At 38.0% G+C, this 27,041-nt stretch overlaps 1 protein-coding gene across 1 annotated transcript in view; it reads right to left on the bottom strand.

Annotated features, from left to right (window-relative positions):
* Positions 1-27,041, bottom strand: part of ITPR2 (inositol 1,4,5-trisphosphate receptor type 2) — a 487,108-nt gene that overhangs the window by 426,867 nt on the left and 33,200 nt on the right. Inside the window, exon 2 of the mRNA XM_063115575.1 lies at positions 16,613-16,683. Within this exon, the coding sequence (XP_062971645.1) occupies positions 16,613-16,683 (71 nt within the window). The remainder of the gene's footprint in view (positions 1-16,612; positions 16,684-27,041) is intronic.

The raw sequence follows: 27,041 nt of genomic DNA, 5'->3' as shown, positions 1-27,041 counted from the left end.
CCTTGTATTTCAGATGAATCAGTTGTAATATCGCCTTTTTCATTTCTAATTTCTGTTATTTGAGTCTTCTCTCTTCTTTTTTTTTAGCCATGCTAATGGTTTGGCAATTTTATTTATCTTTTCAAAAAACCAACTTTTTGATTCGTTGATCTTTTGAATTGTTTTTTGGTTTTCAATTTCATTCAGTTCTGCTCTGATCTTAATGATTTCTTTCCGTCTCCTAACTTTAGGTTTGGATTGTTCTTGTTTTTCCAGTTCTTTAAGGTGAAGTGTTAGGTTGTTCACTTGCCATCTTTCCATTCTTCTGAAGTGAGCGTTTAATGCGATAAATTTTCCCCTCAATACTGCTTTTGCAGTATCCCACAGGTTTCGGTATGATGTATCATTGTTTTCATTAGTTTCAATAAACTTTTTGATTTCCTGCTTGATTTCTTCTTGGACCCATATGTCATTAAGTAGAATGCTGTTTAATTTCCATGTGTTTGTATAGTTTCCAGAGTTTCGTTTGTTATTAATTTCTAGTTTTAATCCATTGTGGTCTGAGAAGATACATGGGATAATTCCAATTTTTTTGAATTTATTGAGACTTGATTTGTGACCTAATATGTGATCTATCCTGGAGAATGATCCATGTGCTGATGAGAAGAATGAATATTCTGAGGTTGTTGGGTGGAATGTTCTGTAGATATCTGCCAATTCCAATTGGTCTAGAGTCTTGTTTAGATCTTGTGTTTCTCTACTGATTCTTTGCCTAGATGATCTGTCTAATATTGACAGTGGGGTGTTCAGGTCCCCTGCTATTATGGTATTAGTGTCTATTTCCTTCTTTAGGTCTAATAGAGTTTGTTTTATAAATCTGGCTGCTCCAACATTGGGTGTGTACATATTTATGATTATTATGTCTTCTTGATGGATCAGTCCTTTTATCATTAAGTAGTGTCCCTCATTGTCTCTTTTTATGGTTTTTAGTTTAAAGTCTATTTTGTCAGATATAAGAATAGCTACTCCAGCTCGTTTTTCTTTTCTGTTTGCATGGTAAATCTTTTTCCATCCTTTCACTCTTAGTCTGTGTGAATCTTTATGGGTGAGGTGGGTCTCTTGTAGGCAGCATATAGTTGGGTCCTCCTTTTTGATCCAGTCAGCCAGTCTGTGTCTTTTGATTGGGGAATTTAAGCCTTTTACATTACGAGTTGTTATTGAAAGGTGTTGATTTATTCTTAGCATTTTATTGGTTGTTTGGTTGTCTTAGGTGTCTTTTGTTCCTTGCTTTCTGATTTACTGTTTGGTTTCTGTGTTTGTTGGTTCCTTAGGTTGTAGATAGTGTTTTTGTTTGCTTGTTTTCTCTTCATGAATGCCATTTTTATTATACTAGTGGGTATTGATTTTTCTTGGGTTTTTATGGCAGTGGTAGTTATTTTTCAGGAACCAAACCCAGTACTCCCTTGAGGAATTCTTGTAAGGATGGTCGTGTGGTAGTGAATTCCTGCAATTTTTGTTTGTCTGAGAAATATACTATTTGCACTTCATTTTGGAAGGATAGCCTTGCAGAGTAGAGTATTCTTTGCTGGCAATCTTTGTCTTTTAGTATTTTGAATATATCATCCCATTCCTTTCTAGCTTTTAGGGTTTGGGATGAAAAGTCTGATGTTAGCCTGATTGGGGCTCCCTTATAGGTGATTTGACGCTTCTCTCTTACAGCTTTTAATATTCTCTCTTTGTCTCTGAGTTTTGCCAATTTGATTATAACATGTCTTGGAGAAGGCCTTTTTGGGTTGAATACGTTTGGAGATCATTGAGCTTCCTGGATCTGAAGATCTGTGATCTTTCCTATACCTGGAAAGTTTTCTGCCACTATTTTGTTGAATATGTTTTCAATGCAATCTCCGTTTTCCTCCCCTTCTGGAATACCCGTGACTCGGATATTTGATCGCTGATGGTTGTCTGATATCTCTCTCAGATTTTCTTCAATGTTTTTGATTCCTTTTTCTTTTTTTTGTCTGCTTATGTTATTTCAAACAGCCCATCTTCAAGTTCAGAGGTTCTGTCTTCAACTTCGACAAGCCTGCTGGTTAAACTCTCCATTGTGTTTTTTATTTCGCTGAATAACTTCTTCAGTTCGGCAAGTTCTGGTACATTTTTTTTCAGGACATTGATTTCCTTGTACATTTCCTCTTTCAGGTCCTGTATACTTTTCCTCATTTCATCATGATGTCTAGCTGAGTTTTCTTGTATCTAATTCAGTTTCCTTAGAATTATCACTCGAAATACCTTGTCACTCATTTCAAGGGCTTCTTGTTCTATAGGATCTAGAGTTTGAGATTTATTAACTTTTGGTGGTATACTTTCTTGATTTTTTGTATTTCTGGTATCTTATTTTTGATGTTTATTCATTGTGGCAGAGGGTTTCACAGTCCACCGGTTTGAGACTATTGACTAACTAAGATGTTGCTGTGGTTGCCAATTTGGTATGGCTACCTCCGTGACTGCTCAGTTGGCCTCTAGTGCCTTGTGTGTGTGGTTGCCTTGGGTCTTGGGCTTCTCCGGGGAGCCACCTCTCTGGTCAGCTTGTACTCTGCTGGGCTGCTTGATCACGGGACAATACCGCAGGGTGTGTGGTCTCTGCTGAGCTTCCACTTCCCGTGCAGGACTTCTACCTGTTCCGTGCGCTCTGGCCCGGGCTGCTGGATCACACAATGGCGGCCCCAAAGGGTGTGTGGTTTCTGTCGAGTCTCCGCCTCCCTAGCCAGACGTCTCCCCACTCTGTGCGCACTAGGCTGGGCTGCTGGATCTCGCAGTAGCAGCCCCACAGGGTGTGTGGTTTCTGTCGAGTCTCCGCCTCCCTACCCACACGTCTCCCCACTCTGTGCGCACTAGGCTGGGCTGCTGGATCTCGCAGTGGAGGCCCCGCAGGGTGTGTGTTTTCTGCTGAGTCTCTGCCTCCCTAGCCAGATGTCTCCCCGCTCTGTGCACACTGGACTGGGCTGGGACGTGTCTTCTGCAACCCTTGTCTATCAGCTGGGCCTTCAAGACCTGCTCGGCACCACCTCGCCCAGGAAGTCTACCCGGTTTCTGCTAGGCGCAGATGACCGGTTGCTCTGGGTGCCTTTGTAGCACTGTGTAGATCTTTCTCAGGACTTATCACTTTCCTCCTGGTATCACGGTTATTTGTGTACTTGTCTTATCTCCCACACCAGAGCGTGAGCTCCTCGGGGGAGGAGCCCGCAGCACTCGGTTCACCTTTGAATCCCCCCGGTGCGGACGAACTCCGGTGCCGCCCGCAGTCAGCTCTCTGGCAGGTTCAAGCGAACCTGGGAATGCTCCGACCACACTATTCCTAACCAGAAATTGGTTAGGCGTTTTTCTGAAGTGGTGGCCACAGAGACGGTATCTGCCTCCTGGTAATAGGAAGTTTGCCAGGAGCCCAGGGTGCGGTGGAGTGACAGTCGGCCCAGCCCGTACTTCCTTGCCCTCCCGACACTGGCCGGGGATGCCCCATGCCACCAGCCCCACCAGAGAACCGCGGAGGGAGTGGGAGGGGAGGGTGGCCCGCAGGCCCCAGGAAGCCCCGTGCTGGGGCAAGCAAGTGGGAAGGCTCAGTGAGGAGCCGAGCCGGGCGAGGAGGACAGGCCTGGCTGAGCCCGGCCAGAGATGCCACCACCTGAGAAAATGAAGGCAGCCCCAGGCCGGTGAGTGGCCCGGTGGGGCAGGCGGAATCCGGGCAGGGGTCTGCCCCCTGAGCAGGGCCGGGCCGGGGGTCACTCACGGGGCTGGGCCGGGCTGGGCAGACTCCCTCTCTGCCTCCGCCTCGTCACCGTCCCCATCCTTGGCTGTCGCTGCCTCGGGCTGCTCACTCGGTCCCGTGGCGTGACTCAGGTGCTCCCAGGAATCTTCTTTTATGCCAGCCTGAAACCTCAAATCCTGAATAGGGCAGCTGGCCGCTGCAGCTAAGTAACAGTTCTTTTCCTGCTCCACACTTCAAAGCTGTTGCCTGTAAACGAGGCATCCTCTCCTGCCAAGCCCCCACGACCGGCCACCAGCGGCGGTCCTCCCTTAAGAGATGGCAAGAGGAAGGTCCACAAGTTTCCCAGCTGCCTAAGGCCCAGTGGCCGCCTTTTCCACCTCAGCTACTCAGCGCCAACCACCACAGCCACCACCATCTTAGGATCAATTGCGGCATTTTCCTCACAGTACTTTTTAACATGACATTTTGAGTACTGGATTTTTTTCTTTTATATGACCACATTGTAGAATTTAACTCCCAGCCTAACCATGATTAACTTTATTTGCCCCTTCCCTTTCAATATTTACCCACACCCAACATACAATCGGAGTACAAGGTGCATAACTGTGAGGCTTCTCCCAACAAGTACAGCTGCCCTCGCCCTTCACGCAGTGTACCTAAATAGAACCAAAGGACAAATGTCCTTAGCCCTGTTGCTAAACAGAGCTGAAGCTTCTGCCCTAAAAAATGATAGTCTAAAAATCAGTTTTAGCCATGACCCTTGAGAGCCTCGGGAAATTTAAGTTTAAGCACCTCCACATCACCCAGGGGGAGACGCACGCATGTACACGCACACACGCGTCCGTGCGCACACACACACACACACCAATCTCAGTAATATGGTAAAACATTACAGAAGTACAAGACTCAGTGAGTTCCTGGGGATTCATACTTTCTGCTACAGTTTGAAAGTATTCCCCAAAAGTTTATGTGTTAGAAACTTGGTCCCCAATACAGCAGCGTTGAGAGACGGGACCATTGGGAGGTGATTGGGTCATGAGGGCTCTGTCCTCATGAATGAATTAATCCACTCATGGATTAACAGATTAATGAGCTATTGAGTGAGTGGGTTAGTTACCAAAAGAGTGGGTCTGTTATAAAGGCCAGTTTGGCTGTCTCTCATCACATGGCAAGAAGTGTGATGCGATGCCCTGCACCACCTCGAGACTCTGCAGACAGTCCTCACCAGAAAGAAGGCACCAGATGTAGCCCTAAGACTTTAGACTTCCCAGTTTCCAGAACTGTAAGAAATAAATTTCTTTTCTTTATAAATTACCCAGTCTCAGTTATACCAACAGAAAATAGAGTTAGACACTTCCAATTTCAAGGCATAAATCTCTCTTTGCAGGGGTCCCCAGCTAAAAAAGAGCCAGCAAGGCTCCAAGAGAACAAGGGTGAACTTGTGCTGCCTCACCACCTGAGGCTGGGGCTCTGTTTGTGAGGGCTACTTATTAGGTTATTATCCAACTTATTCTTTAAAAGACAAAGTTTCTAAACTACTCCCAAGCATTTGTAAAACAAACATTGCCACCCGCCAGCAATGTTTGCTTTATTCTGAAATTGCTGTATTTACCTTGAAAACCACAAACTGTAAACAAGGGCACCTGATCATAGAATATCTTTAAACTGCTCACTCACTAAATCAACACCTGGGAAGGAAAAGCAGTTGACTTGAACTTGAATACACAATGTGCAGATCAATCTTTTATCTAGAACTCTTTGCAGTAGCTTGAATAAATTAATGGATTACTAAGCTTATAGAGATACACAGAGACTTTCATAAACAAAATATAACTTTTGTTAATCTGTATAATACTTAGAAAAACAAGTAAGGCCCATCTACCATAAAGCACAAAAGCACAATCTTAATTCACACCTATTTCCGCTTAAAATTATAGATAGATTTATAACACTCTCCTTCCCACCAGAGATACTTTATACTATAGAGCATGTAAAAACGAAATTGATTTGACACTTTCATATGCTTTTTTATATGACAAGAAAAGAGGGGATTGGGAGAAGATGGTTCACCTAAAAGTAGCTACTATTTAATTCATTGAAGAGTATTTGTGAGCCAAAGTTTCAGTTCCGCAAAAAATCCATTCTTCTCACTACAGTGTGTTCCTAGAAATTGCAGTATAAAAAGATACAGGAAATTCTGCTGGAATAATATAATTGGGATTACTTTTCTAATGAATACAAAGTTAATAGAGCACAGGTAGAAATACTCTAACCCCCATACCATTTAGAAGAGTACACTTCCTATAAAAATGATTAAAATATACTTTGTTCTACTATTATAAAGATCTTCCCTTTCCGCAAAAGTAGAACTGTTATCATATAAATATCTGAAGACTTCACCATGCACCTTCCTATTAGGGCCCAGAGAGGCAAAGAGTTGAATGAATAAGGTCTTTTTCCATCTCCCCACACAGCCAGCCTTAGAGGTAAAAAAAAAAAAAAAAGTCACAGCGATGTGGACAGGAGAGCCCTAATCTTTTTTCAGCGAAATCAAGAGAGTATTTCTGGGTCAATGAATGTCTAACCATCACACAAACCAGTCATGCTATTTCTCACCTCTGTGCCCCTGCCAGAAATGCCTCTTTCTCTTCAACCCCCTCCTGTCCTCCTGATTAACACCTGCCCATTCTTCCTCTGAACTCCAAAACCAATTACAATCCTCTTGTCTGTGCTTCTGTAACCCCTTGGGCTTAAAGGCAATACAGTTAGTGGTTAAGGGTCTGGATTTCAATCATAGCTTTGCTTTCTTCTAGATGTGCTCAATGTCCTCATCCATAAAATGGGATATGACAGAAAAAGAAATTCCTCCCCCCAATATCCACGCTCTTCTTCCTTTAGGTGGTTTTAGGTTGGCACAAGGCCATCTCACTAACTACCATGTTCTTCAGCCTCCTCGCAGCAAGATGTAGCCACATGTATTAGTTTCCTGTTGCTACCATAGCAAATCAACACAAAATTGGTAGTTTAACACAACAAAAATGCATTCTCTCACAGTTCTGGAGGCCAGAAGTTCAAAGTCAAAGTGTCTGCAGGGCCACATTTCCTCTAAAGGCTCTAGGAGAGAATCCTCTCTTGCCTCTTCCAGCTTCCGGTAGCTCTACATATTCTTTGGTATGTGGCAGCAAAATTCATTCTCTGTCTCTTTACATGGCCTTTCCCTCTGTGTGTGTCTTCTCCTCTTCTGTCTCTAGTAAGGACACTTATCATTGGATTTAGGGACCTCCTGGGTAATCCAGGGTGATCTCATCTCAAGATCCTTAAGTTAATTACATTTGCAAAGACTAAGGTCACAGTCACAGGGTCTGGATATTAGGATATGGACATGTGTTTTGCAGGGCCACTATTCAATCCAATATACCATATGACTATACGATATGAGTGGGGGTGATATATGAAATTCCAGGTGTCCTCCTGAAAGAAGAATCTACTTTCCCTGGTTTCCTTTTACCCCCTTTCTACTGACTGGGAAATGGTGACTACTGGGGCAACTTTGGAAGCCATGTGTTGAGAATGACAGTTGCCAAGATGGTCCTGGATCACTCACCTAGTAACTGTTAAGTAAAAGAGAAATAAAATTCTGGCTTATAGAAGCCAATTGGGGGGGGCAGGTATTATTATTTATTACTTATTTATTTTTCCCATTATAGCACCTTATCTAATACATGGGGATAATAATAACAATATTTTACTAATATACTCCATAGGTGTATAAGAATTAAATGGATTAATAGAATAAAGCAGTTAGAACATCACCTGACATATAGTAAGGACTAAATAAATATTACTTAGTAGTAGCAGTGGCAGTAGTACCACTCCCATTCAGTTATCATCGATTTACTTGTGTATCATTGGCAGAAGACCAAATTTATTGAGATAACAGCTTGGTGCTTTCATCTCAGCAGTACACTTGAAAGAATATCAAACATTCCATTACTGTTTAAAGAAGAAATGCAATGTAGTTTTCCAGGCAAAGTATTACCCTAGGAAATAATTTCATGAAAAAGTGCATGTCAGGTCTGAGAAGCCAAAATGTCCCTTCCCCTCAGGTATAAATCTTTCAGGTGAAATGCCAACTTAACTAAGAAGCTTTCTTCATCACTCAAAACAGGAAATTAAAATCTCCATCCTCTCACCATAACTTCACCATACCTTTATCTAGCCCTTATCACTTTCTACCTGGTGTTATCTCCCTCATTAGATTATAAATTCCTTGAGAGCAGCATTCATTTCTGACTCATCTGAACCACAGCAGCTAGTGCACACACTGTCTTGCACAGTATGTATTCAATCAATCTCTGTTAAATACATCCAAGATCTTACAGTGTTGAAAAACACCAGCGTCAAACAAGCCTACCTTCCCACCTACTACTTGTGTGACCTTGAGCATGTTACTTTACTTCTTTAAAGTGCAGTTTCCAGGGGACTATTAAGGATTAAATAAGGTACTATGGGTCAAATGTATCCCCAAAAAGTTCATGTATCAGAAACTTGATCTCCATTGAAACAGTATTAAGACGGTAAGAAATCTAATTATGGTATTAGAAACATGGGGCTTTTAAGAGGTGATTAGATTGTGAGGACTGTGACCTCTTTTTTTTTAATTTTTTTTTTTAAATTTATCATACAATGTAGTTGATTTTCATGGCCTTTTACCCATTCCTCCTTTCCCCCACCATCTCCCCCTCTCCCACCTCCACCGATATCATATCTGTTCTCTTAACAAGTTCAAGGAATATTGTGATTACCATGTCTTTTTTTTTCCGTTTATTTATTTATTTGTTTGTTAATTTTTTTTTATTAACTCCCACATATAAGTGAGAACATGCGGTATTTCTCTTTCTGTGCCTGGCTTATTTCACTTAACATAATTTTCTCTAAGTTCATCCACATTGCTGCAAATGGTAGTACTTTGCTCTTCCTTTTTTTACAGCAGGTGATCCATTGATGGAGTAATGGGTGTGGTTCTGATGGCTTTAAAAGGAGAGAGAGTCAGAAGGCTAGCTCTCTCTTGTTCAGCCCATTCTCACTATGTGATACCCTGAGTTGCCACAGAGTGTCACCCCACCAGGAAAAAGGCCTTTACCAGATGTGTTCTCTGGACTTTGGACTTTGGACTTTTCCAGCCTCCAAAACTGTTAAGAAACAAATTTTATGGGCCGGCCCCGTGGCTCACTCGGGAGAGTACGGCGCTGGGAGCGCAGCGGCGCTCCAGACGCGGGTTTGGATCCTATATAGGGATGGCCGGTGCGTTCGCTGGCTGAGCGCGGTGCGGGTGACGCCCAAGCCAAGGGTTGCAGTCCCCTTACCGGTCACACAAAAAAAAAAAAAAAAAGAAAGAAAGAAACAAATTTTATTTCTTTATAAATTACATAGTTTCAGGTATTCTGTTATATGCAACAGAAAGGACTAATGCATAAGGTAACATGAGAAAGGTCATCATAAGCACTCAAAGTTAAGAATTTCAGTATTTACAACTTCCTATTCTTGGAAAGAGTAGTCTTGGCTATTAAATTTAAATACTCACAGAAAAAAAAGTATTTTTTCAGGACTTATTAGGATTTGAGAAATACAACTAACTTCATACACAACATGTGAAGGGAGATTTTTACACATGAGCCTGCAGCTCATGAAAATTGGCCCATGGACACATGACTATTAAGTGAGAAAGTCGTAGAGTTGTTCTTACTCCACTATACTACATGTACCACAATTGTTCATTTTCTGCCCATCACTTTTTACTCTTAAGGGAGAGAAATAAACCTCACAATTAAAACCACAAAGCAATCAAAGCTCATGCATCATTCATATTTTAGACACAATTAATTGTATGAGTGCTCCTTAGACAGCAATTCATGAGAGTTCTAAAGTAGTCCTATTTTATCACTCAGAGCCACAATAGAGATTCCAGTAGAGACTAAAGCATTTTAAAGTACAAGCACTTTTACAACCCAGACTAGCTTCAACAAGAGAAGCAAAGATGCAAAACGGTCTGTTTTCATTTTATCCTTTGGCTGTTCTCTGAAACCTTACCGAGCAAAGTAAACGTATTATCCAATTTCCACTGCCACTTAAGAGTTTAATAATAGGGGATTAGCAGTAGAGGGTTATTAACATGATGACTTACCACAAATACACAGGGTAAACACAGCAGTAGCATTCAACTGGAGAATTTTAATGATTTTTTAGTATAAATCACGTAATTGCTGGCTTGCAAATCCATTGCAATTTTCTGAACTTCTTCAAGTAGCAACAAACTACAAAATACTACATACTAAAAAATCTTCACTTAATACATGTAGAAGACTGTCTTCTGTTGTCCACACTATAGATTTATATGTTAGAAATGATACCAATGAACTTAAATTCAGAGGTGTAAAATTTAGGACTATAATAAATTAACAGGTACACACAGTGCATTATCATAAAACAACTAATCAAACAACTATGTTATATGCTAGGTATCATTAAGACACCAAAAAGCATCTAAAGACAGAACTGAAATTATATTGCCTTTGGGAACTATAATTTCTTTCTAGGACTTTATTCATTAATTCAACAAAAATTAAAGTCAGCACCAAAAATATGCAAAATGCTGTGCTTAATCTTGGTAATTCAATAGCGCACAAGGCTAACACAGTCCTTACCCTCATACAGTTTACAATCTAACTGCAGGTCATTCCAATTAAAGAAGCGGGTATGGATTCTGAGCATGCAGAAGAATGTGAACATGTGTCTTCAACGACAAGTTCACTGAAAAGTGCAATGGATAGTTTATAACATGCTGACAGCTTCCCACTCAAGTTCCTGTATCTTTCTTCTCTGCATGAGGGCTTTCCCTAACGCCTGGAGGACTTGCTTAGCTACAAGCAGGACAATCCAGAAGTGTTGTGGAACAGGATGGTAATGTCCTCAGGGGAAACCTGCAACCCACAGAGGATGGAAGTTGGCCCCAGCCTTTCTGTCCTGGGTGGGAGATTCTGAGGCATGGTTTCTCGGAGAGCCCTGGCAGGACTGAGGTCCAGCTGCCCATAGTGGTGGGCATTAATGCACACTTAACTGCCTTTTCTTGCTCTGGGCTCACTCTCCCCTAGTTCATCACTCATGCTTCCTGAGATCATGTCCCAAATAGATTACCTCCACCTAAGTCTTCCAAGGTCTGATTTGCAGAAAACCCAACTAAAACAGTCCTAATCTATTTCTCCTGAGATATATTCAATAACACTGCAATAACACATGAGATGAGAGTATCATCACACATACTTTTGATCAATGTAACAAATTTCAAGATGCTATGAGGCTGGGAATTTGAATAAATAATTAGGATGAGTGTTAAGATCTCTAAAAGGAAGAAGAAAACACAATAGTTGGGCAGGCTAGAATAGTGAGCCGATGCAATAAGAAGAAAAATAACAAGTCCTTCACTTGGTTCCAAAGAACCAATTCCACAGCACTGAAGGAGTGAAATGAGTGCAGAGATGCAAATGAAAAAGCATGGGCAGTTTCAGGTGACTAACAGCCTGAGGTGAGTTAGGGAATCCTGCCCAAGACTCATAGGCTGCAAGTGTGGCATCCAAAAATAAGGGGGATTCTCATCAAAATAAGCCCAAATGTACTGTGTTCAGTTCTCTCCACACTGCTAAGAATTGACAAAAAGAAGCCTAACCATAAAACAAACAAGGTAGCATGATGAAGACTAGAGAAATCCCTCAAGAATTTGTAGCTGGCAACAGTTAAGAGAACTAGAAAAAAATAAGACTGTAGAAGAAAAGGTCTGTAGGAATATGATCACTCCAAACAAATACTTAAAGGGCTATTGTTTGGAAGAGGGCTTAGATTTAATCTATGTGGCTTTATAGGCCAACAGGTAGAATTTATGTGAAGGCATAATTCAATAGATAGTATGGGATAGTGGTTAAAAACAAACCACTCTGTAGTCATAAAACCTGGTTTAAGTCCCAGCACTACCACTAATGAGCTTGGTGACCTTAAGATGGTTGCATAACTTTTTATATGTAACTTTCTCAACTGCAAAATTAAGATAGCAACAATTTCTTCTTCATGGGGTTATTGTGATGACTAAATAATAATGCAGGGAAAGCCTCCAGCACAGAGTAGCTGAATTAAATGCTCAATAAATATTAGTTGGTTTCAAATCTAAAACAGATTCAGTCTTCATCCAAAAAAATTACACTAACACCACCAAATCTGAAGAAATTCAATACAGCAATTGTTAAGCTGTTGGAGGAGGTATTTATAAGCAGCTCATAGTGGAGAATCACTGTGTTAGGCAAGATTGATATGTCCAGCTACATAAAAAGTCAAAGCAACCACCTAGCAAGAACACTTTTTTCATTTATGCACCTGACTGTGTAACCTGCATGAGTGGAGACAAAAGGTGAGGCCCAGAACCACTTCCCTGAATTACCTGAAGAGAAGAAATTAAGCTAAAAAAATGATTTTGTCAGTCTTCCCCCAAGTGCCTGGTTTTCACTACCTGCTTTAGTACTGCCTTGCAAAGCAAAGAAATTCTCCATTTTAGTTTCAGATCCTGAAGCATTCTGACTTACTACTTCAAAATGACTTGTTGCTTGCCAGAAGTGGCCCCTTGGTAGGCTTGGTGGATTATGAAATACTCAAGAGTCAAATGATCACAGAGTCACAGAATTGGAACTTTCAAGACCAAATGGCCAAACCCTGGAGAGTATCTAATCAACCACAAGAAGGGGTGGACTGTCTTCTCCTCCCTCAGCCCTTCTGGGGAGAGGCTCCCTGGGTTCTCTATCAGTCCTGTGTTTTATCACACTGATGCTAAGATAAGGATGCATAAATCTCTCTTGCTTTGACTTAAGTCAGCTTCTCCTCTTAACAGCAAAGGCACAAATATCAACATGCCCAGACTTTTGGAAAAATTCATACTAGAAGAGGGCTTTCTAGAGAAAAGGGGAGAAGTGTGGAAAGGAACTATGAAAGAAAAAGAGAAAAACCAGAAGAATATAAAGTCAACTCAAATAACTGCCATAATTCAGTGTGAGGGAGGAGAATTAAACTGTATACCAAAAAATAAGACCTGTGATAAATCACTTTGATATTATTCCTCCTGGTATGAAGCAAAGAGAGGGGCACTTAACCTCTGCTGTATTCTTCTCAAAACCCTAGTTCCAGCCTAACCATTACAGAAAACTTAGACTCAATCCAAGGGACATTCTATAAAAGACCTGCTAGTACTCTCCAAAAGTATCAAGGTCATGAAACACAGGAAAGACTGAGAAAGTGTCACAAACCAGGGAAGACTAAGGAGACATGATGACTAAAAGCCACATGGGTTCCTGGATAGGATCAGGAACAGGAAAAGAACATTCATGGAAAAACTGGTGAAATCCAAATGAAGTCTGAAATTTAGTCAATAGTAGTGTACAAATGGTAATTTCTTAGTGTTGATGAATGCCCCATGATTATGTGAGATACAAATATTAGGGAACATTGGGTGGAGGGGAACTCTCTATGCCGCCTTTACAACTCCTCCATACATCTAAATTTATTCCAGTGTTTAAAGTTTGTCTTTTAAAAATAGGGAATACTTGATCATTAAAGGAATCTTACTCACTTGAGATAAAACCACTGTGTTCCTGTTAATATTATTCTGATTGTGTTGTGCTATTGAAAAATAGCTGTCTGCCAGGTTTTAAATAACCTTTCAGAAATTGTTAAAACTTAGTTTCCTCTGTTCATAAATGAGGCAATGTGACACAGTCAAAAGAACATTTCACTGTGTAATTATGTGTATGTGGGAGAAACATTTTAACCTTTTTGTTACTTTGGTGCCTCGTTCAAAAAATTGGAGTCGTACTTGATTTAATTGCCTCACAGCTCTAAAATGTTATGATTCACTCAAGCAATCATAGCAGGAGTATGAGAAACAAAAATCTTTTACAATTCATTTGAGAACATCATTTATCTGGCTGAGGCAAGAGGAACTGAGGTGCCATTGAACTGTTGATACGCTATTGTTTTTCATGTTATCTAAAAAGTAACAGTCAGGGAGGGGGCTCTGGAAACTTGGCAGACGAGTCTGGAAATGATGGGATAGTGTTTCTGGGAGGCAAATCTATGAAAAAGCAATGGCTTTTAAAGCCAAAGGGAACAGGGGAAATAAACGCAGGCAGAGAACGGCATAAGGAAGGAGATGTAAATGACAAGCTATGTGAAAGGACGAGGCATTTGTGACAAAGTCAGCACCTGGCTGCTGAGCATGTGAAGAACAGGGCAGAGGCAAGCTGGGAACCCCTCCCATGCAGGGAAATCCTCCCAGGGGCTCTGGTGGGATGGTATCAATGAATCATGGGAGAAGAGTCAGGAGTTAAGATAAAAGGGAACCCTGCGTCCCCAACAGGAAAGGGCCCTCCTTGTCCAAAGATGAGTGGAATAAGATGAACAGTTTAGTCTCAAACAGGAGGTAAAAAAATGAGAGCAAACTAGCAAAGATAATGACCTAAAGTATTAGATTACAGGAAAACCCAGCCTTCCAGCAAAGGGGTGGAGTGCCTGCAAGAGTGATTTCATAGTTTGAGCCAGTGCCCACTGGTATCTGTATGTAATTACCTATTGGGTACAGACATGCTACCTCAGGGTTCCAGATACTCTAAAACAATCTTTGTGCTTTAAAACAGTTCACTTCACTGGGAAAGACGGGAAGAGGAAAGGCAGCCACAAACCCTAAATGTTTATCTTTGAAAGATTAAGCCTTCCTGGCCAACAGAGGAACAAGGCTGCCCAGGCTCCCAGGAGTGAAAAGTGAGACACCCCTGGGAACCAAGTTTTATCACATGATCCTCCTGAAAGTTTGGATGTCTCATCCAAAAGCATCTAATGGCTGTTTCCAGGGGGTGTCTACATTGGGCAAAGACCTATGCCTGGAAAAAACAAAAAGAATAAAATAAAATCCTTCCTTTGAAGAGGTTATAATGAAAGAGTTGAGCCAAATATGTTTAGTGGAAATACATTATGCCTCTCTGTTATCAGTAAACTATCATTTGTATAATGACTCAAAACACTTTTACACTTATTCTCTGGGAAGATTTCAAGGCTCACAAAACTTCATGTGGTAGGCATTGTTCTTGTTATTATGCACCCCTACTCCTACCAGCCAACGTCACATGTCCTTTGAGGCTCAAAGAAGTAAGGTGACCTACTTAAGATGATACAGCCAGTAAGCAGTACAGTCAAAACCTGAACCTCATGCCTTTTCTTGTTACAAATACAGGATTGTTGTCCCAGTTTGCTATTAAAACTTTTCTCTTTGTCTTTAATGCCCTACCATTCACAAAGGAGTGTCTGGCTGTGGATTTGGTTTTATTGAACATCACCACTCTGAACTCACTGTGTCTCTTCTACCTGGGGAATAGTGTTTTTCTTCAATTTAGCGAAGTTCTCACCCATATCCCTTCACGTCAATCCTCTCTCCCATTCCCTCTAGTCTCTCTTCTATAATTCAATTAGATACTGCTGGACCTTCTCAATCTATCCTCCAAGCTTTTGTGACTTGTCCATATTTTTCTTCTTTGTATCTCTCTGTGCTACATTCAGGGTAATTTCCTCAGATCTCTTTTCCAGAGCAATAATTCTCTCCTCATCTTTATATAATGTGCTAGCTCGTGCTTTTCAGAGTCTACCTGCCCCTTATTCATACTATCCATTATTCCATTAGGATTTCTCTCTTTTCTCTCTCTCTTCTATCTTTTAGATCATTTTACACACATGTATTGCATAGTCGCTGGCAGGTGGTCCTTGAGTACTAGGAGCCCATTAGTCCCAACTGCTGACTCTTCCTCATGGTAGGTTTATTGTAAGTCCATCTTCAGTAAAGTGACCAACTTAATCCAAAGGACATTTACTGTGTATGTTACTTTCTCTGCAAGGTTCTGAGTTTAGAGAAAATAAAATAAATCAAATATTCTTATAATGAGATATTGTATAAAAAGTGCGTATTACAGAGAGTGAACTATGGTAAACATTTACCACATGTTAAATATCTCCCTTCCCCAGTGTAGTAATCAGCACGTCTTGACTCGGGCACATGGCTCTGAAGAATCCCTTTGACTATCTCAAGTTTTTTATCCCTTACGTAAAGCTGCTTTCTGCCATTGTGAGAATGAATGCCAACACAAAGCTCAAAATGAATGCCTTTTCAAAATTGTTTTTATTATTATAAATACACACAAACTATGAAATTGATTTGAGTAAGCTTTTAATTACTGGTTTAAGTTTTCTGTGATTCTCTACAGATCATACTAATCCTTCTTTTCTAACAGCTGAATTATAATCAATCTCCTACTATGACCAATTTCTCAGTGGGGAAGATTATCAAGCTACTCCTAAAATTATACTTAGAAAGGAGTTTGAAGACAATTGTTAGTTATTACACACCATCCAAAGTGCTATTTTAAAAGCTAACACACCACCGTCACGCTCCTGGAGATTTTACAAAGACAAATTAAAGAGCTGACAATGAAACACTATGACGTTTATAACTGTCACAGAAATATTTAAATAAATATTAACTAGCTGCATTTCCTAGCTTGAAAAGTAGCCTTTCACAGTTAATCACCAAGATTTCCTTTTGAAACTATTATTCCATTGTAAATCCTTCAGTGCGTAAAAGAAAAGCAAAGGGTAAATTTTTGAAAGAATTTCCAATGGACGTACTTATATTTGAATGTTTCACATTGAATAAAGTTTTAATCTTACTTATTTTAAGACACAAAAATAACTCACCTCCTGAGGCCACATGATAAAAATATGTTTATTTCTTACCTCTGAACTTCTTGGGAGGGTTGGCAAGATCCCCCGCCTCTGGGTGTACCACACATCTGTCATCCACTAACCTAAAAGGAAAAGCATGTTTACATTGTTAACATCGTCATATTCACAAAGTACAGAGTACACATGGATATTGTATAAATATTTACAAAGAGTTGTAATAGCACTCTTCACTAAGAAACTTTTTAACAATCATGAATTTGTAAAAATATTTGGTTGTAGAGATATTAATTAAAGCAAGGTCTATGATATTGAAAAATAGAGAGTATTAAGCTGTAGGAAAAACTGATTAGATAAATCATGACATAGACAAACCATGGAACACTATAGAGCTATTTAAATATTCTATTAAATGAAATGCACTGGCCTGCAAAATATCTGTTATACGTTGTGAAATAAGTGGTAATCAATCAATAAGATATCATATATGTTTAAACATACATGCACACACACACAGTACACACACACACACATACCCCTCTACACATACACATAGAAGAAACGGAGTACAGACAGCAAAATATGAACAGTGGTCAGATTACCCATAGTTTTTATCTTCCTCCTTTTTTCTGTGTGTGTGTGTATGTGCATGTGTTTTACAAGGAATGTGTAAGTTTATGAGATCAGGCGTATGGAGTAACCATAGGGTAGGTGGTTATGAGTATTCAGCCTGCATTCAGACACTGGCTCAGCCACTTCCTAGCTAGGTTGCTTTGGGCCACCTTCTATATACCTGTAAAACAGGAATGCCTGCCTCATAGCATTATTAGGAGGATTAATGACAATATTTCTAAAGTAACTGGTAAAGTTTCTGCCATATAGTAAACCATTAAATAAGTGTATAATTGATAGATAAATCAAGGATCTTGCCTATCTTATTCTTCACCATACTCTCTGCTTCTAAAAGAGTACATGACGTATAGCAAGTGCTTAACAAATTTTAACCAAATGAATAAACTGTCTTTGTAGTTACAAAAACATGCTTAGTCCCTATAAAATTATTTATAAGAAGCCCAGTTTCTGGGACAAGTCCAAAATCTCTGAACTGAGAGCAAGAAGACATGAATCTCCTGTTCAGAAGATCTAACTACCAAAGATTCTCTAATGTTCATTTCTCCATTGACTAAGTGGTTGGAATAACTGGAGTTTTTTCCAGAATATTGTGAGAGTGATGTGAATTTATTCTGTGTATGTGAATTCACTTAAAAAGAGATGCTCAAGTAGCAACTTTGCACTTAAAAAAAAAAAGAAAAGAAAAGAAAGATATTGGCCAAACTCATTAGCATGTATCAACTCCAGCACAAAGTAAAGCCCTTGAACTTTGATTAACCAAATCAAAATGAAACTTTTAGTTCTTGGTTTATCTAGTTACCAGAAGCAGACACTTCCTAAGTCATCAGATTTTTCTATGGGGTCCAATTTCCACAAAACAAAATGCTAATTTAGTCAAGTAGTACTTACTGTTCTTACTTTGATTTTATATATATACGTCATTCACACTGATTTACTAAAATGTGGTTTTAGAAGAGCTGCCCGGCATGCAAGAAATTCTTTTTAAGAGTCTTTAGAAACTGTTTTCTTAGAAACAGGAAATCACATTCGGTCAAGAGAAAGCAAACCCAAACCTCCACAGTGTCCAACTTCAGCCTGTAACACATTGAATCTGAAAGGCTCAAATGGTCCTGAAAATATCACAACATGATATTTAAATAAAAATGCCATGAGGGAAAGGTCAGCTTTTCTAATTAGTCAAGACATGTTAAGATTTAAAAACAAAATGGTCAAAAAATCATACTCTTATTTAGAGCAAATAAAAATTATGTGATAAGTGACATTGACATTCTGCTCATTCTTTGTCTGCCCATTCCCACAGAAATGCAGGCTCCCACTGAATGCCCAAGTCCCCATCTGCATGGACCAGCCACCAAGACGAATGGGAACTAAAGCTATAAATCAGATCACAGCACATTTATGTAAACACGATGTCTATCCTCAATTACCTGACAGCCCAGACAAAAACAGAATAATTAGGAGTGACTTTAGTTCTGATAATGTGTCCTATTCCTTATACACAAACTTCTGTGAAAATCACAAAGGCAATCATTTCATCCTGCAGATTTAAAGAATTGGAACTGAGTTTGAAGAGAATGGAGGGAAAGGAATAGAAGGGGTAGGAAGAAGAGGAGTGTGACTCTATTATAAGACATACATGAACACTGATATGAAAAGTCAAACAGGATTTTAATGGTAGTTGTCGGAACAACTTCTGCAATATCCCCAGGAGCCTCTTCTTGAATACCTCCAGGGCCAATGCATTACCATTACCATCTTTCTGACAGTACTATTATAAATGTGTTTTACATGAAGGTGAAATTCCACCTTGTTTTTACCATCACAGTACTTATCACATTTTCTTACAGCTGCTTGCTTAATTGTCTGGGTCTTCCAATAGATTTTAAGCTGCATGAAGTCAGGGACTGAATTCATCTTATTTACAATTGTATCCTTGGCATCTACTAGAATGAGTTACAGTAGATACTAAATGAATAAATGAGTCAATGAATAAATGATACTTGCTTCCCAATTAACTTTCACTCTTTTGCCCCAGTTCTTTCCTATGGGACCATATAGATTAAGCTTTCCTTTTCTGAGACGAACAAGCCTATATCTCTCTAGTTCTTCCCCATGTGGATATTTACCAAACGGCTCAACCATCCTTTCACATACTGCAAGTGTCAACATCCCTAGACCCTAGAGACTATCCACATGAGTCCAGATGTGCCCCCAATAAGTGCAGGGTACAGGAGACTGTTGCCTCCTTCTTTCTGATACTAAACTTACAGTAATGCATCTTAAGATTACAGTAGCTTCCATGGCAGTCAAGGCCCACCTCTGACTTGCATTGGGTTTACAGCTAAACAATAATTGCGGATCCTTCTCCTGTGTACTACTGATAAGCCAGGTTCTCCCATCAACCAGTAGGGCAGTTAACTCCTATAAACTAAGAAAAAGAATTTAGGCAACAATCAAATAGGAACAAATACAAAGATCAACCTTGGCCTATGAGAAGAAATGACGTGCAAAGCATCATTATCTATTCCATCCCTAGCTAATTCATTTAGTGACGCTGTCATGATTATCACCCATTTTAATCACCTATAATCAGTTTCCTAAATTTCGTTAACTGGCGGAATCATTTGGGTAGTTAAAAATAATAACAAAAAAAAAAAACTTTATTTTGTCCAGACCTATTGAATCAAAATTTCTGGGAATGGGGATGAAGGATTAGTATTTTTTAAAAACTCTCTAACCTTCCTTAAATGGATTAGAGGTACCTGTTCAGCACTCCCAAAATACCCTAGACTATCTTCTATCAAAAGAACACATCACAGTCCATCCTAATTTCTTATTTATGCATGTCTATAATACTATAACTTATAAGCTCCAAGAGAGTCAGCCCATTTCTGTTTTGCCCCTCTTTAAGCATTATGCTTCAAACATGGAAAGTGCTACTTTGATGAATGACAAGTGACATTTTGAACCAATTAATAAATCAATAATATTATCTTTCATAGTTCACATAAACAATAAAAAAAAAGACTGGAAACAATAAATGGTTGCCTAATAGCAGATGGAGGCAAGGGTTGAAAATATTCCCCGTGTAGATGTGTTTCAAAAAAGTATCAAAAACATCATATCCTGAAAAGGACCAAGATAGCCTGCTTTAATAAGAATATCTTGTACAGCACTTTCAAACCTATATCAGTGCACTTTTTAATGGGCTGCATTTATTTTTCTCATGATTGAATTGGCAAGCAAGCCAAACAGGCCGTCATAGTAAATGCCTAAAATTTTCAATCTGTCACTGAAACCCACCTAACATAAAACCTGTCAGCCTTCATATCTATTTTCTCTTCATAAGGTCATTACTGTAAATCATTTGTTAATTTTAATTTATAGGAAAAAAATCATTCAAAAATTGGACCTTCTAAATTATAAGAATTCAATAGCAACTTTGAATGATTTTATACATAAGTATCAATAAAAAACGTACATGAATCAAATTTTAACTGAACATAAGAAGAGAGATAAAAATTCTATGAGAAGCATAGTATTTATATGAAAAAGAGTTGCTTGTGTTTTAAATTCAAGTCCATTAACACTGTTAAAAATAAAGTGTACCATTAATTAATTTTACAAATGTAACAGTCAAGAGAAAATGAACTTTTCTTATCCATTTTCTTGATTTTTATTGTTTAAGACACTGTACTGCTGTCTATTTCCAAAACCTTAACTGACATCCGTCCTTCTAACCAGAAGATCCAGAAGATCTTTTAAGATCTGGAAATTAACTGAAATTCATCCTTTGAACACATCTTCAAGCTCCAATTCTTTATTGAAGCTACATTCCCCCAGATGAGGGATTCTTCTCTGAATTCCTATAGCAATTTGATTATTTTCTAGTTTACAAGATGGTCTATAAGTAGGAGGGCACTTCAAAAAGTTCATGGAAAGATCTGTATTATCTTTTAATTCTATTTTTCCAAGAACTTCTTGAAATACCTTCATATGTCATACATATTAGTTTTGTCTTCCCAATCAAATAATGACTATATCTATCAATCATAGACTGCATGCCAAGTACTTCTCTAAATGTTTATATACATTATCACTAATTTCCAAACAATTTTGAAAGGCATTTTTCTCCTCCAGATGAGAGAGAAAAAATGATACAGCCAAGATGACAGTTTGAGAGCAGAGCCAAGATTTGGACCCAGATTTGTAAAACCATACACTTTGCCCCTCTTTCCATTCCACTAGGCTAACCTCATAATTCTCTCATATACGTGACATGCATGGTTGAGTAATGGAGATGTAGCAGACACTCCAATATTTTTTAATGAAATGCCGATACTTTCATTGATGCCTATTCCAGTTTTTAAATCTCACAATTCTATAATTCCATTTTTCACAGTACATAAATTAGAAAGCAGTATGGTGTACTGAGATAGGGAAAACGAGGGACTGTTAAATGATCTTAGGACAATTAGTTGTCTATATGGGGGTGGAATACATAATCCCTTGCTAACACTATACACAAAAAATTAATACCAAGTGGATTAAAGTCATAGATGTGATAGGTAAAACTATAAAACTCTTAGAAGAATATATGGATGATGATTTTCATAAGTAAGAGAATAGGGAAAAATTATTTAGGCCAGACTGAAAAATTTTTTAAAAAAGAACAAATCGATAAAAGACTGATAAATTTGTCTCTTAAAATTAAGAACTCCCGTCTACCAAAGCACAATAAAAAAAGACAGAAGAGTCACAAGGTCATTGCGACACTTGTGCATTTTGTACATTAAACAGAGGTGGCAGCCTACAAAGTAAGTTCTAAAGTTTGGTCTATGTTCCACTGTCAAAGCCATGTACACTGGTACAGGCTGCATCTGCCCAGAAGTAGTGGTATGTTTGCACAGGAGAACAGTCGTGCAGCTAATGAAACTACCTTTTTCTTATTCATACAAAGAAGCCGTAAGTGCTAGAAGCATTCCTTAATACACAAGCTACAAACTAAGAGAGGTTTGTTAAAAAGGCTTAATATGAGGAATTTATAAAGAATGTCTAAGAATCAGTAAGAAAAAGAAAAATAACCAAATAGAAAAATGCAGAAAAGTTATGAACAAGCCTGAGGAAACATTAGTATGTCTGATAAGATGCTCAACCTCATAAGTAACCAGGAAAATGCAAATCAAATTAAGATGCCATTACATATCCAACAAATTGACAAAAAATAAAGTAGGAAAAAAAATCAAATGTTACCAAGGTTTTGAATCAATGCAAATTTTCATTCACTGCCAGTGGGAATATAAACTAGAACAAGCACATTTTTTAAATGTGGCTCTTAAAGTTGAACACAGGCATACTCTTTCAATCAGTACTTCCATCTCTAGGTGTGCAGCATGGAGAAATAAATTATGGGTAAATGAAGAATTTCATACAATGGATAACTACAAAAATATGAATAAGTTGCAGGTATATCCAACAACACTGAAAATTTCAAAAACATAAAGTTGAGCTAAAAAAAAAAAAGTCCCAAAAATAAATGTTATATGTCTATTTATATAGAAGGCATAAATAGGCAAAATTAACAGCATGTATTTTAGAAATATGCTGAGAGTGTAAAAGAATATTGTATAAAAATGTATGGCTGTCAGATTCTTAAATAGATTTCCAAAAGAAAGCAAATTATTCTTTAGTCTCGAGTCTCTTACTATTCCAACAGCCACAGAGAAAATGCCACATAATAGATAAAATATGTTAGCCATATCTTTTTCCTTATGAAGCCATTATGGTATTTCTGCCTTGAATACATTGTAAAATAAGTATATTACTATCCTGACGTTTGCTTATCACGTATATCTGACCCATTCACCATTTAGTGACATAGCTCATTCCTAACAAAATGGTTTTGAAACACATTTGAATGAAATGAATTTCGGAGAAGTGGGGAGGTGGGCATCCCCAGTGGACATTCTTAAAAGCTTTTACTCAGAAAGGGGGTTAAGATGGTGGCTAGGTTCACAAGCAAGACGAAATTGCTTTTTAAAGCATTTTCAGAACTTTATCACAAATAACTTTATCCCTGGACTCTGGGATTTTCACTCTGCTTGACTACATGAATTTCTCCCTTAGCTACAATCTTCTGGCTTCTTACCTACACAGTCCCTCCACCCCACCAATCTACACTACCTGCCCCCACCACCCTGGCACATCACTCAACTCCCTCCTTCACGTTCATTTAGAAGTACCTCTACAATAGAAAGAAAAAACTGTGGGTTCTAGTCCCTGATCTGCCTCAACCAGCTGTTTTGATGCTGGTTACTTAACCCCTCTGTGCCTCATTTTTCAAATGGGGCAGCTGTGATCTCACAAGTTCCTTATATTTCTGTGGCTTTTGTTTCTCTGATCCTGTTTTGTTATAAAAGTTGGCTTGTGGTATCATCCTTCAATAGCAAATTCTGATATTTATCATATTTTATACACTGAAGTTTGAAAGTTTAAATGTTTCACATCTATTTTTTTAAATTTTTACACATTATTTTATCATTCCAAGCAAAATACTAGTAAGTGATTTTGTTCCATTCATTTACCATATTCTGAGAATGCACTGTTTTGAAAACTTAAGATCCTGCCGTTCAGTAATATGGACATTACTTAGCAGTACTCAAGTTGCCCAAATAAAGAGCCAACCCCAAGGCTATAAATTCATGCTCACATAGCAATTAATTTGTCTCATAATTCAGAGTAACTTGACAGGAAATACTAAGTTCTACAAATGTCCAATTTCACACCATATATCTGACAGGTCCTGTCGATATATCTCTGCACAAGGACAAAAAATAATTCAAATCACACAAAGAGAGAAGTAATTTCATTGCAAAACTTCATGCCAAAAAGTTTTCTAACTTGTAAATGCAAAACAGATGCAACGAAGGCACTCACGGCTGTATCATATTTTGCGTGTCTTGACAACAAGAGTTAAATTCACATTTGCTTGCCATTTGAAATGTATGGTTTTTAAATTTAAACCAATAAAATTGAACAATATCTTCTCTTTTCAGATGAGTCTCATTTCAATAATATTTTTACTAACGCAAGCATTTTTAGCTTAAACTTTAAAAGTATGTTCAATTCCATGTATGGTTTTCCTTCACACACAGGTCTGTTGCTGCTAGTATTTCTAAAACTGGTTCCTCCCAATGTTAGAATTGTGCTTACTCTCAGGTATCCAAAACTTTTCTAGTTATTTTTCCATGAAAGACATAATTAATCTATATCCACATATAAACCGCAGCATAAACACTAAATTTTGAAGTACTGCTACATGAAAACCCCTAAAAATACTGGATGAATCTATATATTAAAATTTTTTATCAGTGCTATCACCCAGATTCGATTAATTAAACTATTAACTACCTTTTAAAAGTTGTGTATTATAAGGACTACAAATAAATGACTGCAAGAAGCTGTATTTTGTAAAGCAATTATCTTCAGTGCAGGTGCTGATGAAACTGGGAGAAAAAACCTAAAAGAGTTATACATAGCCTTTCAAAGAGAAACACATATATCTGATAATGATTCCAGAAAGGATTTGCCCATATATCTTGAAAGCTTAAAAAGTCCTAATTCAACCAAAGAAAGAAATCATGACTTTTTCTTCTGGGCTTTTCCTTCTCCATCCAATAATTTCCTTTTCTTGATCCTCTCTACCCTGCTTCCTTGACCTCTTTGAACCCAGTACCACTGCAAGTCAGTTTGTGAAAGAGTTTTGTCCTAGCCTGTCCATTACATTTCTCCTGAAAGTCAAAGCATTTGCAAAGTACCTTTCTCAGAATATGAATGGGAATCTGTACCAGTTAAGATCAATTATTTACTGATAGTTGAGCTGACTCTAACTACTATCAGTTCTCAATCATCTGCAAAGAACTAGAAAATCATTGGCCTTGGTTAAAGTGACTCACTAGGTAAAGTTCATGTCCAGACATTTACTACTACCAGATTATCATTTCTATCTGAGTTTTCAACACCTGGTTGGCACCAATTTGCAGGTGCTCTTAGGAAAAAGACCATAAAAATCAGAAACTCACCTAGTACCCCTCTCTTCTTCCAAATACAGATACCTCCCCCACCCCAGGTTTCCACTTTTGGTAAATCCCCAGCAACCACACATAGTTGTTTTTATATTCTGTCCAGAGTTCATACTTGTTAAACTGTAGATTAAATTCAAAGAAATATGAGCATAAATATTTTAAAATTAATAAGATGAGGAAGCAAACTACTATGCATGAGTCAGCAAAAACAACAAACAGATACTGTAAATATAAAGTAAAAAATATAAGGGGCTGGCTGATTAGCTCCCTCTGTAGCACATGGTGCTGATAACACCAAGGTCAAGGGTTCAGATCTCTTTACTGGCCAGCTGCAAAAAGTATATACATACATACATACATACATAGATTAGATAGATATAGATATAGATATTACATATATAGATATATGTAGATATTACTATATATATATATACACACACAATAACTATTATGAAGTGTTTAAAGAAATGAAAGATACATTTTTAAAAAGAGCAAGGAGGAAGAGCTCATCAAAAATTGCCAGATGTGATAAAGAATTCCTAGAAATGAAAAATAATTGTTAAATAAGGAGGTGGGTTTAATTAGACATATCTAATTAATAATCTGGATGACAGGTCTTAAGAAATTACTCAAAAAGAAGCAGAGGACAACAAAGACAGAGAAAATACAAAAGAAGTGCTAAGAGATATAAAAGGTAGCATGAGAAGGTTACCATGCGTATCTAACTAACATCCAGAAGGAGAGAGTAGAGAGAGCAGAAGAGAGGCAGTACATGAAGAGAAAATGACTGAGAATTTCCAGAGCCAATGAAAGATATGAAACCACAGATACAGAAAACACAACATATTCCAAGGAATAGCTATATATTTAAAAAACAAAAACGAAAAAATGGTAGACACATTGAAGAAAAATATAGAACAGCAGAGACAAAAAAGTCTTCAAAGTAGCCCAGGGAAAACAACCTCCTGGTGAAGCAGTTAGATGAACAGCAATGTTCTCAGAATCTATAACATAAGTCAGAGACACTGGAATCATTTCTTCAAATGCTGAGAGAAAATTCAGCTGTCCAGCTAAAATTGTGTGCACAGTAAAACTAACTTTTAAGAATAAGGGTAATATGAAGGTATTTTTAGACAAATAAAAGCAAAGAATTTACCACTAACAGACTTTCTCTAAAAAATCTGCTATGAGATACACTTCGGATAAGAGAAAAATTACCTTAGTAGAATAATTTGAGTTATAAGAAGAAATGGTGAGAAAAAAATGGTAAACATATGAATTAATCTAAACAAATATTGTCAGTTTAAAAGGATAATAATAATGACTTACTAACACGTGGGGTTAAAAAAAGAACAGCACTAAAATACCAACAGCAGCATATAATTAGAACCGGAATAATCAGAGTTAAATAGTTTTATGGCTCTGAATTGTACAGGAATGAGTTAAAATATCAATTAATTTAATACTTTGTTGAGTACATACAGTAAAAATTTTCCCTTTTCTAGCTTTATTAAACTATAATCGACAACTAAAAATTGCATATATTTATGGTGTACAATGTGATGTAGTGATATACGTACACATTGTGAAATGATTAAATCAAGCTAATTAACATATTCATTACCTCACACACATCATTTTTGTGGTGAAAACACTTAAAATCTACTCTTAGCAATTTTCACATATACAATACATTATTATTAGCCACAGTTAGCATGCTGTACAGTAAATCTCCAGAATGTAGTCATTCTGTCTAAATGAAACTT

This window comes from Cynocephalus volans, chromosome 12 (genome assembly GCF_027409185.1).
Source record: "Cynocephalus volans isolate mCynVol1 chromosome 12, mCynVol1.pri, whole genome shotgun sequence".
NCBI lineage: Eukaryota > Metazoa > Chordata > Mammalia > Dermoptera > Cynocephalidae > Cynocephalus > Cynocephalus volans.
Note: the sequence above shows the minus strand (reverse complement) of the source record. Positions and strands in the feature narration are given on the sequence as shown.